This window comes from Empidonax traillii, unplaced genomic scaffold (assembly GCF_003031625.1).
Source record: "Empidonax traillii isolate 1590-97213 ecotype Southwest subspecies unplaced genomic scaffold, ASM303162v1 scaffold1771:size125107, whole genome shotgun sequence".
NCBI lineage: Eukaryota > Metazoa > Chordata > Aves > Passeriformes > Tyrannidae > Empidonax > Empidonax traillii.
Window position 1 is genome coordinate 12,029 of NW_020956964.1, and position 17,294 is coordinate 29,322.

General features: G+C 46.9%; 1 protein-coding gene across 7 annotated transcripts in view; it reads right to left on the reverse strand.

Annotated features, from left to right (window-relative positions):
- Positions 1 to 6,120: 6,120 nt before the first annotated feature.
- SNAP47 (synaptosome associated protein 47) overlaps positions 6,121 to 17,294 on the reverse strand; it is a 17,756-nt gene continuing 6,582 nt past the window's right edge. For 3 of the 7 annotated variants that reach the window (XM_027908620.1, XM_027908619.1, XM_027908621.1), the window contains exons 3-6: positions 16,679 to 17,062; positions 12,966 to 13,444; positions 9,324 to 9,454; positions 6,385 to 6,740 (exon numbers count right to left, since the gene is read on the reverse strand). In XM_027908620.1, coding sequence (XP_027764421.1) covers positions 6,594 to 6,740; positions 9,324 to 9,454; positions 12,966 to 13,444; positions 16,679 to 17,062 — 1,141 coding nt within the window. In that variant the 3' untranslated portion in view covers positions 6,385 to 6,593. The other 4 variants (XR_003573987.1, XR_003573988.1, XM_027908618.1 and 1 more) reach the window with 4 other exon arrangements.

Consider the following 17,294-nt stretch of genomic DNA (forward strand, 5'->3'; position numbering starts at 1 on the left):
ACCCAGGGGAAAGGAGCTGCACCTGCCCACACCTGGGAAAAACAAACAGGGCCCGGAGATAAGGGAGAGTGGGAGGCCAGAGAGATAAGTGAAAGGATCAAACACTCGGCCCTGCTCTTTTCCTGCTCTCCGGTTCCTGCCGGGAGCGACAGGATCGCAACGCTCTGCCCTCCATCTCCAGCTCCCAGAGCAGGTGACAGGCAGAGGTTCCACAGTGGATCCCTGATGTTCCTGCCAGAAAATCGAGGTTTGCCACGTTTTCCAGAGGGGCCAGCCCTGGCAGACTGAACTCACTCACACGTTCTTGTTCAGTGCTGAGGCCGAAGAGTCCCGGGTTTGCCGGGAGAGGCCCAGGAGATGCCACAGGAAAATTGTCCATGGCCAGGCTGGACAGGGCTTGGAGCAATCTGGGATAGTGGAAGGTGTCCCTGCCCATGGCATGGGCATGGAAATGGATGATCTTGAAGGCCCCTTCCAACCCAAACCATTCCAGGATTCCACGCTAAGGAATCAGCTTTCATTGCCCAACTAAAATCAACCTGAACAACCTGGTCAGACTCAGGTGATGAAACCGCCCAATCCCACACAAAAAAAAAGACACACATTTCAACCAAACTCCTGAGCCCAAAGCAGCCCAGCCACATAAATCCCTCCCCTCACAGCTCTGCACCCCACAAAACTGCCCCATAAAAAACATCAAGCCCTTCTCAGAGACAACCTGGGAGGTCGAGGCCCCTTTTGACCATAAAAACCTGCTAATGTTTTTAGCAGTTTTTCCTTCCATTAGTAATTTTCTCCTCCTTTTCTCATTCTCCCTGTCTTTTAAAATATATCTGAGGAGAACCTTGGGTGGAGAGTGGGAGATGGGAAAAGCTGCAAGGTCCTCGTGTAAATGGTTTTATTGGTCCTGCCTACCTCTGATCTGCTCCTGAGCTCTCACCCAGCTGTTGGAGCAGCTTTCCTGCATGGATAATTAACTAGCAGGGACTTCCTAAATCTAGATCTCTAGAGAGCAACACAACAACAAAAAAACAAACACCTAAATTTTTCAGCACACAGCCTTAAATTGATAAGGAAATACGAGGTTGGATCACGTTTCTGGCTTTGACCAGTGCTAAAATTTAGTGACATTGAAGTGATTAATTAAGATTACTGAAGTGATTCTAGGAAACAGGTGGAGCTCTAAGATGGTTCCACATCCTGAGATGGGGATCGTACTGTTGATAGCAGACCAGAATGGTTTTCTTCACCTCCCAGCCCCTTCCTGTGCAGTCACTTCCTACAAACCTTCATTTTTTGGGGGGTTCTGATGCTCCAGCACTGCTGGGAGATCCCTTTCTCCTTGACCAGCCCTTCTGTCAGCCCGTGGAGGTCCCAGTTTCCACCATTCCTGGCTCTTTTCTGCCTCCAGGAGTTGTCTGCTCAAGCTCCTTGTAGGCACTGATGGATCAAACTCTGCCCCAGAGCGTTGGCTCCTCTTGGCTGGAACTTCATCCACCTCCAAACCAGCCTTGGAGTTTCCAGGGCTGAAGTTTTGCCTGATCCTTCAAAGAAAAACTGATGGACAGTTTAAAAGGATTAACCAGGATCAGCCCCATTGATGGCCCAGGCCTTCCCTGGAGCACAGAGATCCTGACTCTCCCAAGGAAAAATCCTAAAAAAACTCTTTTAAAATGAGCTGAATCACCCTCTGGTATCTCCCAGTTCCTCTTGGTTGCCCCTGTAGATGTTGGACTTTGCAGAGCCCCACACCAGGCTGGGACATCTGCTCTGACCTGGGCAGAAATTCCCCAAGGGAATCCCCAAAATCCCTTGGGTTGGATTCATCGCCGTCCCAGTTGGACTAATGGAGGAATAAAACCCAAAATGAAGTGCCAGGCTCCTCAGGGATCACTCCAGCTCAGTTCCTGCCACAGCAACAACGTGTCCTTCACCAGGGACTAACTAAAAAAGGAGCCTGGAGAGTCCTGGATTCAGGATCTCCTCCTTCCCTAATCCCCCCCCTCCCCACACACCTCCTCTCCAAAGCCTTTCCACCCGCCCCGAGGTGGGAAAACGCCGCTCAGGGATGAGTCAAGCCGGGAAAACTCGACCCAGAAGGAGAAGGAACAGGCTGGGGAAGGAACCACATTTTTATTAATTAAAAAAAAAAAATTAAAAGTAAAAAAAAAGGAGGAGGTAAAAACAGTGGATGGATTTGGGCAGATCAGAGGGATGGGGAGGCAGGACTGGAAACGTGGATTTGGGTTGCAGATGTTCTCCTGTGCAAGGTGCTCTACGGGCATCACTCAGCTGCTCCTGGAGATCTTGGAATCATGGAATGGTTTGGGTTGGAAGGGACCTTAAAGATCATCTCATCCCACCCCCTGCCATGGGCAGGGACACCTTCCACCAGCCCAGGTTGCTCCAACCTGTCCTTGGACACTTCCAGGGATCCAGGGGCAGCCACAGCTTCTCTGGGAATTCCATTCCAGCCTCTCCCCACCCTCCCAGCAAACAATTCCTTCCCGATATCCCACCTTAATCTCCAGTTTTTCAGTTTGAAGCCATTCCCCCTTTTCCTATCACTCCATCACATTCCATGATTTTAATTTCAGGTCATGGATTTGACTGCCAGGAGAGAACAAAATCCACTCATGGAATGGATGTGTGTTAATTAACGCTGAAATAACTGACTAATCAGCGTGCTATGGGATTCCCCATCACCCTTCCTGTGAATTCCTCTATTCCCTTGATTATTCCTCTCAATCCCAGTGGACACAAATCCTTTGCAGCTTTGCTGGATTCACTCAAGGCCCCAGAAAGGGATTTTTTTTTTTTTTTTTTTTGGCCAGTGCAAACACTGAGCTCCAACCCAGTCCATGTGGGTTTAATATTTCACCAAACCCACCGAATTTCCCTTTTTTAATAAGAGTGAGAAATTTCCAAGTGGGTGTAAATCCATATGGAGTTTGCAGTGGCAGCTGGGAGTCAGTCTGAGGGGCGACAGCAGCCTCAAATAATGGAGTTTTTTCAGGATCCTGAGCTCTTGTTTGACTTGGAAACACTGAGTGAGTTGGGCTTTGATAGATTTTGGATCCCTTTGGGAATGCTGCAACATTTGTCCTGTGCAGGGATGTTGAGCTGCTCTGCTTCAGCTCACAGGCCTGGTTTGCATCATTTAGAATCCCAGGATCCCAGAATGGTTTGGTTGCAAGGGAACTGAAAAATCATCCAGTTCTCAGGAGCTACAATTCAAATCCCGTTACTGGGAAAGCCACAGGAATCCCAGGGGCACAGCATTCCAAAGGTGAGCTGGAAACACCTTCCCTCATCCAGGAGGCTCCTGGGAATGCTGATCCCACCCACATTCCCGGTGAATGGGGAAGATGATGGGATATTTTCATTTCCTGAGCAGCCACAGCCTAAAAAAAAAATCACTTATTAGGGCAACTCAGCTGCTGTGGGGAGGGAAAAGTCTGATGGGAAGGAGATGAAGGTGGGTTTTGATAACCCTGGGGATCTAAAAATAGATCGTTCTTAATATAAAATTATATCTATTATTGTGGGGAGGATAATTTAGAGTGTGGATGTGAAGCCCAAACTCCTCTGCAACCCCAATAATTAACGGAAAAATCAGATTTGCACTTGGTCACCAGAACTTGGGAGCTGGAGTCTGAGGGGAAAAATGAAGTGTCAAGTGGGGTAAAACTGCCTGGTTTGAGAGCACAATAATTAATTTAAACTTGACAGCTCCTGCTTATCATAATTCTAAACTATCTTATTCTGCTACAGACATTTAAAATCTCTTCTCAGATTAAAGATTGTTTCCAGAGCAGTTTGTAGAGGGAGCTGATCTGTTTCGTGCCTTCATTCAAAGACCATAAATTGGATTTAATTAGAATTTAATAATCAAAAATTAGGTATTATTAATATAGAATTATCAGTTATGTAGTTGTATAATTAATATTATTATAATTGTATAATTATTTTATTATATGTAATTAATATTATTACAATATGTGACATGTAATATGTAATGCATATTAATAAAATAAAAATAAAATATATCATTAATAATAATTATATAATTAACAGTTGTAATTTAATTTCTAGTTTTAGGAATGAAATCTGTAAAAGAAATGTATCTTTGTACCCACAGGAGGCTCCAAATCCCACTTCCAGCTGGGAATACAAAACTATCCTGAGGCTTTGGAGAAATTAATTTTAGGGTTGGAGTATCTATTATTCAGTTTTTTTCCTTATTTTCCCTAAGACAAAGCCCCTCTTTCCATGTTTTTGCAAAACTAAGGGAGAAGGGAATTTAGCAGGCCCTGAACATTTTTTGGGAATATCAGGGATGGATTTCTACAGAGTAAGAGAAGTTTTAATCTTTATATTTCTGTCCCAAGAGGCCACAACACATCCAAGGAATTCCCAATCCCTTCTCCAAGAGCTGGAGCAGCTCCAGGGCCACAATTCCCGGGATTGGGCCCCTCCCTGTGCTGCCATTCCCCCTTTTCATCATCCAATAAATATTCACATGGATAATATTTCCCCTGTTGTTATTTTCCCCTCTTTTTAAACTAAAACCAAGCCCATCCTAAACCCCAATCCTTCAGGAAATGCTCCAAGAAATCCCAATCCTTCAGGAAATGCTCCAAGAAATCCCAATCCTTCAGGAAATGCTCCAAGAAATCCCAATCCTTCAGGAAATGCTCCATGAAATCCCATCCCACAAGAGTTTTTTTTTTCCTGCTATTTCTCAGCCAAGGGAACACAAGAGACAAAAATCAAGATTCCAAGAGATTTAATGGGCAGGAATGACAGGTGGAACATGGAATTCAGCAAATGTACAGCTCTGGGATGGGGCACTTCCCACCAGGAATATTCTATGGGTTTGGAATAACAACGACCCACGGGATGCTCAGGGAGATGCAACAGCTGGTGCTGAAACCACAACAATTCAAAATAGGGCACCAAAAAAAAAACAAACAAAAGGCAAAATTAGAGGCTGAAATAACGAATGTGGAATTTTGGGAATGCTGATTGGAAAAATTCAGCTCAGAGGTTCCACCCCAGGCAGCACCAGGGTCAGTTCCCACACGAAACACACTTGGAAATCCAGGGAATAATTCCTTGTCTAAACCTTGTCTGGGTTTCCCAGTAACACAACAAGTGATTTGGGGGTGGGAAACAACAGAAACACCCCAGAGATGAATTTAATTCACAGTAAATCGCTTATTTATAGAGAAGAATCACCACATTCAGCATTAAAGTGCATGCCAGGAACAACCAGGACTGGAAAATCACTGGAGGGATACAAACCAAGGCAGAGTAAAAGCTGGAAAACCTCCTGGAAATCCTCTCCTGGATTTCCTGGATTTATCTTTCAGATTCAGGCTGATAAAAAAAAAAAAAAAAAAAAAAAAAAAAAAAAAAAAAAAAAAAAAAAAAAAAAAAAAAAAAAAAAAAAAAAAAAAAAAAAAAAAAAAAAAAAAAAAAAGGACATATTGCAACAAATACTTTGAATTAAATAACTGGTAAAGAGGGGAAATCAAGTGGGAATTGATGGAATGGGTTTTCCATGGATTACCTGGAAACTCCAACAGACACCACTTTGCCATTTGTCCCTTTGATTTTAGGAACAGAAGTTGAAACAATGAGAACTCCTGAAATGTTTCATCCCCACTTAGTGCAAATAAATAAATAAAGAAGTAAATGACGATGCAGCAGGACCATCAAATGTTCCCCCAAAGTCCTCAGGACCCTTATAAATTAATTTCTGGGTGCATTAAAAGCAGAATTAAAGCCGTTTGCTGAGGGAACTCGAGGTTTTATCCCCATTATTTGCTCACCTGAGCATTAACCCCCCCCCCAAAAAAAGAGCCCCAGGGAGCTCCAGTTGGGTATTTGGGCTTTAATTCAGATATTAAATGTTTCAAAGGACCCTGGGAGGGAATTAATTGGTTGTAATAATTTCAATTAAATGTCAAAAGCGGCTCCTTTCACTAAAAAAATCCCTCCCCCCCCAAAAAAAAAAACAACCAACCCTCAGAAGCAGCAACATAAAAAAAAAAAAAAAAGCACATCCAAGATGAGTCAGGTCTGGTCACATCCCGTGCTATTTACACCTTTGCTGCAGTGGAGGATCCGCTCTCGGGGTTTTAATTCCAAGTTTTCACCTTTTTTTTTCATCCTAAAACACCTGGAAACACTTCCCAGACCCTCAGGAAAGGCAAACCCTCAGGAAAGGCAAACCCTCAGGAACTCCAAACCTTCAGGAACTCCAAACCTTCAGGAACTCCAAACCTTCAGGAACTCCAAACCTTCAGGAACTCCAAACCTTCAGGAACTCCAAACCTTCAGGAACTCCAAACCTTCAGGAACTCCAAACCTTCAGGAACTCCAGACCCTCAGGAACTCCAGACCCTCAGGAACTCCAGACCCTCAGGAACTCCAGACCCTCAGGAACTCCACACCAGCAGCCCAGAATTCCAGTGAGGACGTCCCAAACACCTCCCAGGGCAGCCCAAGTGTCCGTGGAGGAACAGTGGGGGAGTGAATCCAGCTCCCTGTTCCTCCCATTCCCGTTCCCACTCCCATTCCCAGGGCTACGTGAGCCTCTTCATGCGCCGGTTCTGCTTGTCGATGGTCAGCGTGGCCCTGTCCACGGAGCTGCTGATGGAATCCAGGGCCTCGTCCTGCCTCTCCAGCTCAGCCTCGGTCTCCAGGGCAAGGCCCTTCAGCTTCTTCAGGATCTGCCAGAGGGAAAGAGTTGGGAGCTTTCAGTGGGAATGGCCGGGATAAGGCACAGAGTGGTGGGAATGAGGAGCTTTGGGGCTTTAAAATCGTCGTGGGATGGGTGGGGTTGGAAGGGATCTTAAGGATCATCTCGTTCCAACCCCTTCAGGGCTTTAAATCATCATGGAATGGGTTGGGTTGGAGGGGATCTCAAAGATCATCTCGTTCCAACCCGTTCCATGGGCAGGGACAGCTTCCAATAGCTCAGGTTGCTCCAGCCTGGCCTTGGACACTTCCAGGGATCCAGGGACTGGATGATCCCTGTGGGTCTATCCCAACTCAGGATATTCCAGCATTAATTTCCATCAGTTCAAACAACCCAGTCCAAGGGCAGATCCAAACACCACCTGAAAAATCCGTGCCAATTCCTTTCCCTGGATCCTTTTGGCAGCAGCCTGAGACAGGAGTTACATCCTCAGGTGATGCTCCTGAACCTTCCAGGAGTTCAGTGTCCCAACAAAACAAACCTTTAGGTAAAATAGGATAAAAACCCTACACTTCACACATATTTATATTTATTTTTTCCTCCATAACTGGCAAACTTTCTGTTGGAATCTGTAGAATCAGTAGCCCCTTTATCCACATGTGGGGCTGAATTAATTCCATCATTTGCTGCTGGTTTGGGACAAGCAGGAATATCCCATCTGGCTGGAATGGGGAAGGGAATTTGACACAGACTGAAATCTCACAGGAGTGGGATTTATCTTCTAAAGCATCTCCCAGCCCTTCCCATAAATCCCAGGAACACGAATAACCAGAGCCAGGATTTGGCTGCCAAAGTAAAAAAACACAAAATAAACTCTGGATCAACCTTAATCCACCTTTCTCTGTTCTTCCCAAATCTACAAGTGAGAGAACTCCTGTTTCTGTCCCAAATGAAACACTCCTGGATTCCCTAAACGGGAGCTGGGAATTTCTTTTCCCTGCATTTTCAGCCACTCAAGTCACTCCCAAGCAATTCCCTCTCCTGCTGCACCTGGAATGGGCAGGGACAGGAGGGAGCAGGAAGATTTTAAATCCCAACACGATTTCCTAGAGGACACTTCTCCCATTATTTTATTTTTTTTTTCTTGGATTGACAGAGAATTCTGATTTTATTCACTTATTTTCAAGGACTGAACACTCCTGGTCCGGAAAAAAAAAAAAAAAAAAAGACTTCAGCAGCTCCCCAGGCTTAATTCCCACCTTTTATTTTGGTCCCAATCCTTCCAGTTACACAGCAGGAAACCTAAAGTATTTCCTCAGTTCTCCCTCCTTCCAAAAAAACAGCTCCAGGGCCTGCTTTTCCATGTGTTAAAGCTCAGGTGTCTGTGATCCCCACAGGGCCATGGAACGAGGCCATCCCATGAGGAAATTTTGGGATCCAGCCCTTGGAAGGAGCAAGTTCCTCCACCAAACAAGTTTTCCGTGAGCTCACAGTTGTGATTTCCTGACTTGAAGGCACCTAAAGGGTAAATAAACACTCCAGAGGCTCTGGAAGGAGGAAAAGGCTGGAATGGGAACATCCAGCCCCTCCAAGCACAGCCCTGGGGCCAAGATTGTCACACGCCCTGCCACTCCTGGGGACAGTCTGTCAATCCCAGGGAATTTTGGAGGATTCTGTCTCCATAGCCCAGCTCAGGAACACTCACAGTGCCACAAAATGTGGGGGTTTGACACAAACATTCCCTCAGGAATTCCTGCTGAGGCCCTTTCCTTGAGCACCCAAAATCACACTGAGGGTTTCCAGCTCCGAGGGAAAGAACTGAGCGTCACCCCCACGATTCCTGCTGGAAAACAAACACCTGCTGTTCTCCCTGGAGGAGAGAGGAAGAGCAACAGCTCTTTGATCACCACAAATTGCTCTCCTCCAGCTTTCAAAGTCCTGCTGGGCTTACACAAACAGTGAGGGAGAGGAAGCAAAATCCTTCTTTTTTTTTTTTTTTTTGGTGAAAAACAAGTGTTTTCACTACAAGGAATAAAAGATCCCAATCCTCAGGAGAGGGAACTGCTCAGGAAAAAACCAATTATAAACAAATATCTTTAATGAATGGATGAAATGTGATGTCTTCAGCACTTGTTTTTCCCTCTTTACTCTCTGAATTATTTGTAAATGTGAGGATCCATCATCCTGCTCATTCCCAAACATTAAATGTCTTCCTCAGGTGTCACTTCCTTGATGCTCCCAGGGGTTCCAGACCCAACAGGCTCTATATGGACTTTTACTGAGCCCCATGTGAATCCCAAACTTCCACACCTTTCAAATCTGCTTTTCCTGGTAGGAAATTCCCCCCCTTCGACCCCATTTTCCTTCACTTCCACATCTATTACAGCTTATACCTGGAAAATACCCATTATAATTATTAATTATGATGATTAAAGTCCCTCAGGGAAGAAAGAGGGTGTTTTTACCACAGGCTGGACTGAGCTTTAAAACATTCCCATGGACATTTATGAAGGAGCATTTTGTTAAGACGACGACTTTGGGATGAGGAAAACGCGTGTTTTTAAGGAAAACACGGGGAGGGGAAACAATTCTGGCAAATCCATCTCCACTTTACCTGTCTGAGCTCTTTGGCCTCTTCCTGGGACACCTTCTCGTGCTGCTGCAGCTGAACCTGCTCGTTGTCCATCCCTTCCCTGCTCCCTCCAGGAGATCCAGGCTGCACCACCCCTCCCAGCAGTCCTGTGGCTGCAAGAGAAATTCCCATGGTCAGATTGACGGTTCCCAGTTGGATGGTGGGAAAAATCCTTCCCTGGGAGGGTGGGGAGGGACTGGCACAGGTTGGACAGAGAAGCTGTGGCTGCCCCTGGATCCCTGGAAGTGTCCAAGGACAGGTTGGAGCAACCTGGGCCGGTGGAAGGTGTCCCTGCCCACAGCAGGGGGTGGCACTGGGTGGTCCTTAAGGTCCCTCCCAACCCAAACCAGTCTGGGATTCTGTGGAATATCAAGACAAAGCCCAGCTACTCTTCCCAAGGACCATCCTCTGATGTTCATGGATGGGTTGGAGAATTGGTTGCTCAAGTCCCACGTCCCCTGGGTGGGAATTCAAGGAGATGGTGCTCAGTGCAGAGCACATTTAGGATTCCAGAGGGCCCACTCCACTCTCCAGGACCTGTGGAGATTTTGGGACACTCGAACAGTGAAACTCGAACAGCACTGCAGGAATTCCAGGGAGCTTTGACATCCCACCTGGGGCTGGGACAGCATAACCCAAATCATCCCTAATAACCAATTTATCCCTAAAAAAAAAAGGAGGAAGGGACTAAATCTTGTTCAGGGGTTTGTTCCATTCGGCTCTGGAACAGAAAGGCCCCCAAAGTGTGTGGATGGAGACACAAGGAGGTGTCACCACTGGGAGATCCTTCAAACTGAAAGAGAGTAGGGATAGATGGGAGATTGGGAAGGGATTCTTGGCTCTGAGGGTGGGGAGGGGCTGGAATGGGTTTCCCAGAGCAGCTGTGGCTGCCCCTGGATCCCTGGAAGTGTCCAAGGAGCAACCTGGGACAGTGGGAGGTGTCCCTGCCCGTGGCACTGGATGTCCTTCCCAGGAAAAGTGGGGAGGGAATGACAGAATTCCTGATGGCAACAGCCAGAAGAAGTTGTTTCTTATCAGCTGAGTGTCACCATGTGCTAATTAATTATTTAAAAATCAATTAACCCATCCATCCATCTCCACCAATCCGAGGACAAAAAGAGTGGGATGAGGAAGGAGAGCTGGAATTTCCCAGCAGTTTTTTTTAGGGAGATATTGGATAAGAAGGCAGAAATATTTTAAAGAGCCATTTGGTTTCATTGGTGTTACTTCCAGTGAGACAAAAAGCCACCAAAGCTCGGAACAAACTGCTGGAAACTCCAAATAAAGAGCAAATTCGGGGATAAACAGGAAAAATTCGGCAGCTTCTAAAGGGATAAAAAACATGTGGATGCCAAAATTCAGTTACAGGACCCAGACAGCCCTAAATGCTTGTGCTGCAGAGGCACTGCAGGATTTTAATCCCGACTTTTCAATCCTGGGAAGGTGCTGTCAGCCATTCCTGAAGGGTGGAATTGCCTAAAAACCAGATAAAATGGGATAAACCAAACCCAACCGCGCTGCCCTGAGCGTTTAAACACCCACAGGTGTCCAAAATAAAGAAAATAAAATAAAATAAAAAAAAAAAAAAAAAAAAAAAAAAAAAAAAAAAAAAAAAAAAAAAAAAAAAAAAAAAAAAAAAAAAAAAAAAAAAAAAAAAAAAAAAAAAAAAAGAGGGAGAAAAGAAGTGCAAAGCACCTAAAAATCCTCTCAGATAATCTGGGGTGTAGAAAACCCCTCAGGAATTCCTCTTCCAGGTGGAATTTTGCCAAAAATCTTAGGAAAAGGGGGTTTTTTTGGAGGGTGTATTTATGTGGAATATGCAGAATTTTAGGACTGGTGTAACCAGAGGCTCCAGGTGAGGTTGTGACAGCTGGGGGGTAAAGAGGGCAAAATCCTTAATTTAAAGATGGATGAACCTCCCCCTGCCAGGACATTTCTCCTATAAATCCCTAAATTAATTCATTATCTGAAAAAATACAGATTTTTTTTTTTTTTTCTGCAAAACACCGAGTTTTTGCCCCTCAGCTTTTAGGGAAAAGAAGAAAAAAAAAAATTAGTACATCCACGGAAAAAACCACGAGGTTCCAACACGGCCCGTGGGTGCCCCCTTGTGACTGCAGGAAAACCGGGATAAACTCCAGGGAAGGGACAAAACAAGGGCTCTGGTGCAGCTGGAAAAGTCAGGATTTCCACAATCCCCGGGTTTTATTTAATTCGTGCCCATTTCCAAAGGAAACCAAGGGAAAAGGCAGCAGGGAAGGAGCAAAATCCTTCCTTCCCTGACTCACAGCAGTGGGAAAAACCCGGGAGGGCTGGAAAAAAAACAACAAAAAAAGAGGATTTTATATAACCAGCCTCGAGGCCCTCAGGAATTGGACTCCAATTTGCTGGAATAACTCAAAGCAGGTTGTTTTTCCTCTAAGCTGTTGCTGGATTTTGAAGTGCCAGATGCCCAAAACTTCCTTCCTTACCCAATTAACAAGGTTTTTCCAAGCTTTCCCCCCCCCCCCTTCAAAATACCCTCCCCCTGCTGAATTCCAGGATGTTTTGGGGCATGGAAAGATGTTAATTTAATATTTTATCCTGTTTTCTGCTTGGTTTTAATATGCTGGGAATAAATCCAGGCCTTGAGCTGCTCTTTTGTCACTGAAAATTAAGGGGGGAAAAAAAAAAAGAGGATTTGGGGATGGTGATAGAAATGAATTCCTACGTGAGAAATATGAAATAAAGCCAGGGTTGGATTACAAAGAAAAAAAAAAACTAAGAAAAAACACTCCTTGGAATTTTAGGAGAATTAAGAGGAGTAAGGAATGTTGGGAAAGGGTTTCAGTCTCTCTTAAAATCTTTAAATCAACAAATCTGAGGCCTAAAATCTCCCAAATTTAAACACCTGAACTCCCCCAGTGCCAAAGTTCAGGGTTTTTTAGGAAAAAAAAATTGGGGGAAAATCAATACGAAGTTTATCCCACGATTTACTGAATTCCTGGCACGGATATTTGGGTTAAACTTTCTGTATTTAACTGAAGAACAGGTTTATTATCATTGTAATTAATCTATTCCAGCCAGGAATGACAAAGGAAAAATAGCAGTGACAGAGGGTTTGAAGGCACCTGGAGGTTATTCCTTGGATTTTATCATCACCACTGTTGGCACAGCGAGGGGAGGATTTGCCTTGGGAATATTTTGGGGTTGGAAAATACTTGGAAATCTTTGGAGCCAGTTCCTGCTCCCAGAGGGATTCCCTGTCCCACACACCTGCCTGCCAGAGAAAGGTCCTCAAATCCACTTCCTGGCCCCAATTCCTTGGATTTTATCATCACCACTGTTGGCATAGGGAGGGGAGGATTTGCCTTGGGAATATTTTCAGTTTGGAAAACGCTTGGAAACCTTTGGAGCCAGAGTTGTTACTTCCAGAGAGATTCCCTGTCCCACACACCTGGTGTCAAATGGAGGTCCCCAAATCTACTTCCTGGCCCCAATTCCTTGGATTTTATCATCACCATCATTGGCACAAGGAGGGGAGGATTTGCCTGGGAAATATTTCACCCTATTTTGGGGTTGGAAAAACCTTGGAAACCTTTGGAGCCAGTTGCTGCTCCCAGAGGGATCCCCCGTCCCACACACCTGCCTGCCAGATGGAGGTGCCCAAATCCACCTGAGGAGACTTCCCCGAGGCTCCAACAAACCCCAGGGCATCCTCTAGGAACTGCATCTTCCTGCTGAACTGCACCTCCAGGACGGGAATGGCCTGTGGCATCCTGGCTGACAGGAGCCTGTAGGCCGTGTCGGGCTTGCCGATGAACCTCTGGCGGACGCTGATCTCGTAGGGCGAGTGCACCCGGATCTCATCCACGTCCCTGCCCTCGAACCTGTGCAGCACCTGCCCGCTGCAGTCACTGATCTCCAGGCCAGAGGCAAAGAGGGTGAGTTTCCCAGGCTTGGCGTTGGAGTCTGTCCTGTGGGTGACGATGACGGGGATCCTCAGGATGATTCCCTCCTGGCTCTTGGGCTCAGCCGCTTCCTTGGGCTTGGATTCCAGGGGTGCTTTCCAGAGTTTGCCGCTGAAGGGCCACCAGGAAGGAGATTCCAGCTCGGTCAACAACCTGGCAGGGGAGAAAGGGGAAGGTTAGAACGGGGGAAAAACCAGTGGGATGGTCTTGTTATCCCACCAGTTCAAAGCAAATCCTCAATTCCCTAATCCTGAATCCAGCCCGCTGTTATCTCACCCCTCAAACCTATTCCCAGCTTCCCAGGATCCAGCCATTTCAAAGCCCAGCTTCTCCTCACCTGTTAAAACACTGGGAAGCACTGCTGGAATCTCACTGAACTGCCAGATAGATTTTTCCAGGCTGTTCCCCAGCTCACACCACCTTTTTCCTCAGTTTTCCACTCCTGCCCCTCATTCCTCCCACTGCCTTTTCCTTCTCCTTTATCCCTCAATCCCACAATCTGATGCCCCCTTTTGCTTTGCCCCCACACCCAAATTCCCAGTTAAAATTCTCCACTGAGGCTCAGAAGTCCAGCAGAGAATTCCCACCAGTGTCCAGAATCCCCTTCAGTGTTGGTGCAGCTCCCAAGGCTGACATTCCCTTTTCCTGGGGGCCTTTCCCAAGAAAGGATCATGAAAGAATCCCTGATTTTTGAGTCTAAGCCTCACCACGATTCTTTTCACCCCCAAAAAAATGGGAAGGAGAGGAAAAATGGTGGGTTTGGTTTGCTTTTCCATGTGCTGTGCTGTAGCATCCCTAGGGCTACACAGGAATCATGGAATGGGTGGGAAGGATCCTTAAGGATCATCCAGTGCTACCCCTTGCCATGGGCAGGGACACCTTCCACCAGCCCAGGGTGCTCCAACCTGGCCTTGGACACTTCCAGGGATCCAGGGGCAGCCACAGCTTCTCTGGGGAATCCATTCCAGTTCCTCATCCCCTCCACAGCCAGGAATTCCTTCCCAGTATCCCATCTCTCCCTGCCCTCTGGCAGTGGGAAGCCATTCCCTGTGTCCTGTCCCTCCATGCCTTGTCCCCAGTCCCTCTCCAGCTCTCCTGGAGCCCCTTTAGGCCCTGGGAGGGACTCCAAGGATGCTTTTTGCTCTCAAGGATGCTTTTTGCAAGGCTTTGTTTTCCAGGAGAGGATCCCTGTGTTCCCACAGAAAACTTCCCAAATCCTGCAATTTTTCAGTGCTGTTTAATTGGGTGAAGTCTGGGCTGAAGGAGGAAGCTCCAACTCAACAGGCTTTGTTTGCCAACCAAGTTTTCCAAACAGATCCTAGGAAATGCCATATTGGGAGTCAACCACTGAATTCATGGATAGCAGAGGCAGAATTCCAGGAATCTCCTCCCCAAATGATCTAAACCTCTCTTTACACTGCAGTGATTTATCTGGGTAACTTCAATCCTTAATTTTTATCCCTTCATCCCTCTTTTCCCAGGGATTGATATCCCTGTGGGATTTCCAGTCAAGAATCAGCCCTAAAAAAAAGCCTCTAGGCAATTTTTCCAGCATTCCAGGGTGGAATCACTCCCCTGGATCAACAAACCACCAATCTGTAGATACAAAAGGAAAATCTGCACCAGAGCACTTTGGTTTTTTAATAGGAATATTTTAAAAAAAAATGTATTTAAAATACATTTAATAGGAGTATATTAAACCAGGATCTGGATTCCTGCTTATTTTGGGGGGGCTCTGACCACCACACTCAGCTCTGCTCATCTGGGAGCCGCTGGAAATATCCAGGAACACACAAACACAGGATGAATAATCCAGAAAAAAGGGCCACACACACAGGCAACATAAAATTCATCCAAGGTTTAAACACATGGAAGTAGACACGGGGCTCTGGTTCTTTTTAAGAGAGACACTCCCCCCCAGACTGGAAGGAGCAGTTTGTTCCCAAATTTCCTGCAATCAGGCCAGGTTTGTGCATAAAATCAGAGCTGATTCTCCCCTCCCTGCAGCCGGGGCCAAACTCAGCTCATGTTTGCTCCCTGCTTTCCTTTATTTTCCCATTTTGAAGTCCAAGACTCCCAACTTTTCAGCTCCAGGAGGACAAACAATCCCTGCCCCTGCACCTTGAGCCCGAAGCAAAGCCCCTCTTCCAAAAACAAGGAGCAGGGATTGCTTTCCCTGCCCTTCCTTTGTTGCCCCGGAGCTTTCCGAGCTCTCGCCGAAGCTTCTGAGTCTTTTGGCTTTCCATGAAAGGCCACGGAGAACATCCCCCAAAACCACCGGGAAACCAGCACTTCCCTTTTCCAGCTGATCCATCTGAAAGCAGCTGCTGCTTCCAAAAACAACCCGGTTCAGGCTTTGATTGTGTTTGGTTTCTCCCTGCAGGTGTCGGAGCTGCTCCAAAGGCGCTCCAAGCCCGAAATGTTCCAACGCTTCTCCTGACCTTTCCTGGCCGTTTGGGACCGGAATGGAACACAAAAACACATCAAAGGATTCCCCTTGGAATGTTCACCAGCAGACAGCAAAGCCACGAGGGTTCTGATCAACACCAAGTATTTACCATTCCCTCGAGTTCTGGAGCAGCTCCAGTTAAACAACGGATCTCCAACCGGCCCCAAATTTCTTCCTTCACTCCCCCAAAGGCAGCAAAATGCCAGGATTTCGAGTTAGGAATATTCCAGGCCATCCAATGAAAGTGGGAATGCCGTATTAATGAACACCTGAATGACATGAAATTCCCATATTTCCCCCTAATTAGCTGCCCACTCACTAATAACTTCTAGGATGGGGATATTTTGGAGATCTCCCTCATTTCTGTCAGTTGGGGTGGAAATTCATCAGGGTTGGGAAAGTCATTCGAAGGAAAGAGATTTATATATAAAATCATTGAATTCCAGGGTGGCTTGGGATGGGAGGGACCTTAAGGATCATCCCATTCCACCCCCTGCCATGGGCAAAGACACCTCCCAGGGTGCTCAGAGCCTCATCCAACCTGGCCTTGGACACTTCCAGGGATCCAGGGGCAGCCACAGCTGCCCTGGGATATCCATTCCAGCCCCTCCCCACCCTCCCAGCCAACAATTCCTTCCCAATATCCCACCTGAATCTCCAGTTTTTCAGTTTGAAGCCACTCCCTGTGTCCTGCTCCTCCATCCTTTGTAAACAATCTCCCTCCATCTTTCCTGCAGCTCCTCCAAATCCTGGAAGGCCACAATTAATTCCCCCCAACAAAAAAAAAGCTTCTCCTCTCCAGGCTGCCAATCCCAGCTCTCCCAGCAGAGCTGTCCCATCCCCTCTGACCAAGCCCCATCCCTTGGGTTCCAGGGTGGAATTCCTGGTAGGAGGAAGGAACACCCCAAAGCCCGGGGGATGCTCCCGTTCCCGTTTACCTGTCGGCCACATCCATGTCCCCCTCGATCTTGTCCAGCCCCTTGATGATGTTGTCAAACTGCTCCCCCTGGTAGTGCAGCACCTTGGCCGTGTCCTCCAGGCGTTTCTGGGATCCTGCCAACATTCCAGTCAGCTCCTTCCCCTTGCTGCTCCTCCCGGCCGCTCCCGCCCCTCGGCTCTCCAGCAGCTGCTCCCTCCAGAAGTGCTCCAGGACGTTGAACACCACATTCCTGCTGGGCTGCAGGGAGCTGAACCAGTGCTTGGTGCTCTTCTCCAGGATGGTGAGGGAGCTGAAGATCAGGTTGGAAGATTCCTTCTTGATCTCGCTGATGCCGGACAGGGGGAAGTCGACCAAGAGCTCGCCCGTCTTGTCAGCCGTGAATTTGATCCCGACGGGAGTCAGGGAGAGTCTCCCAGACACCCATTGCTTCCCGCTGTCCAGGTAGTAGGAGCAAGGCCAGCTGTGGATACGGATGTCCTCGTTCATCAGCTCGCTGGGATGATCCCCCTCCCCGAGGGCAACGCTCTCAGCGCCGGGAGGAACTACGGGAAAAAGGGAAACAAACAAAAAAAAATCTTTAGGAATCTTTAGGAACGTTGTTCCCATCCATAGTT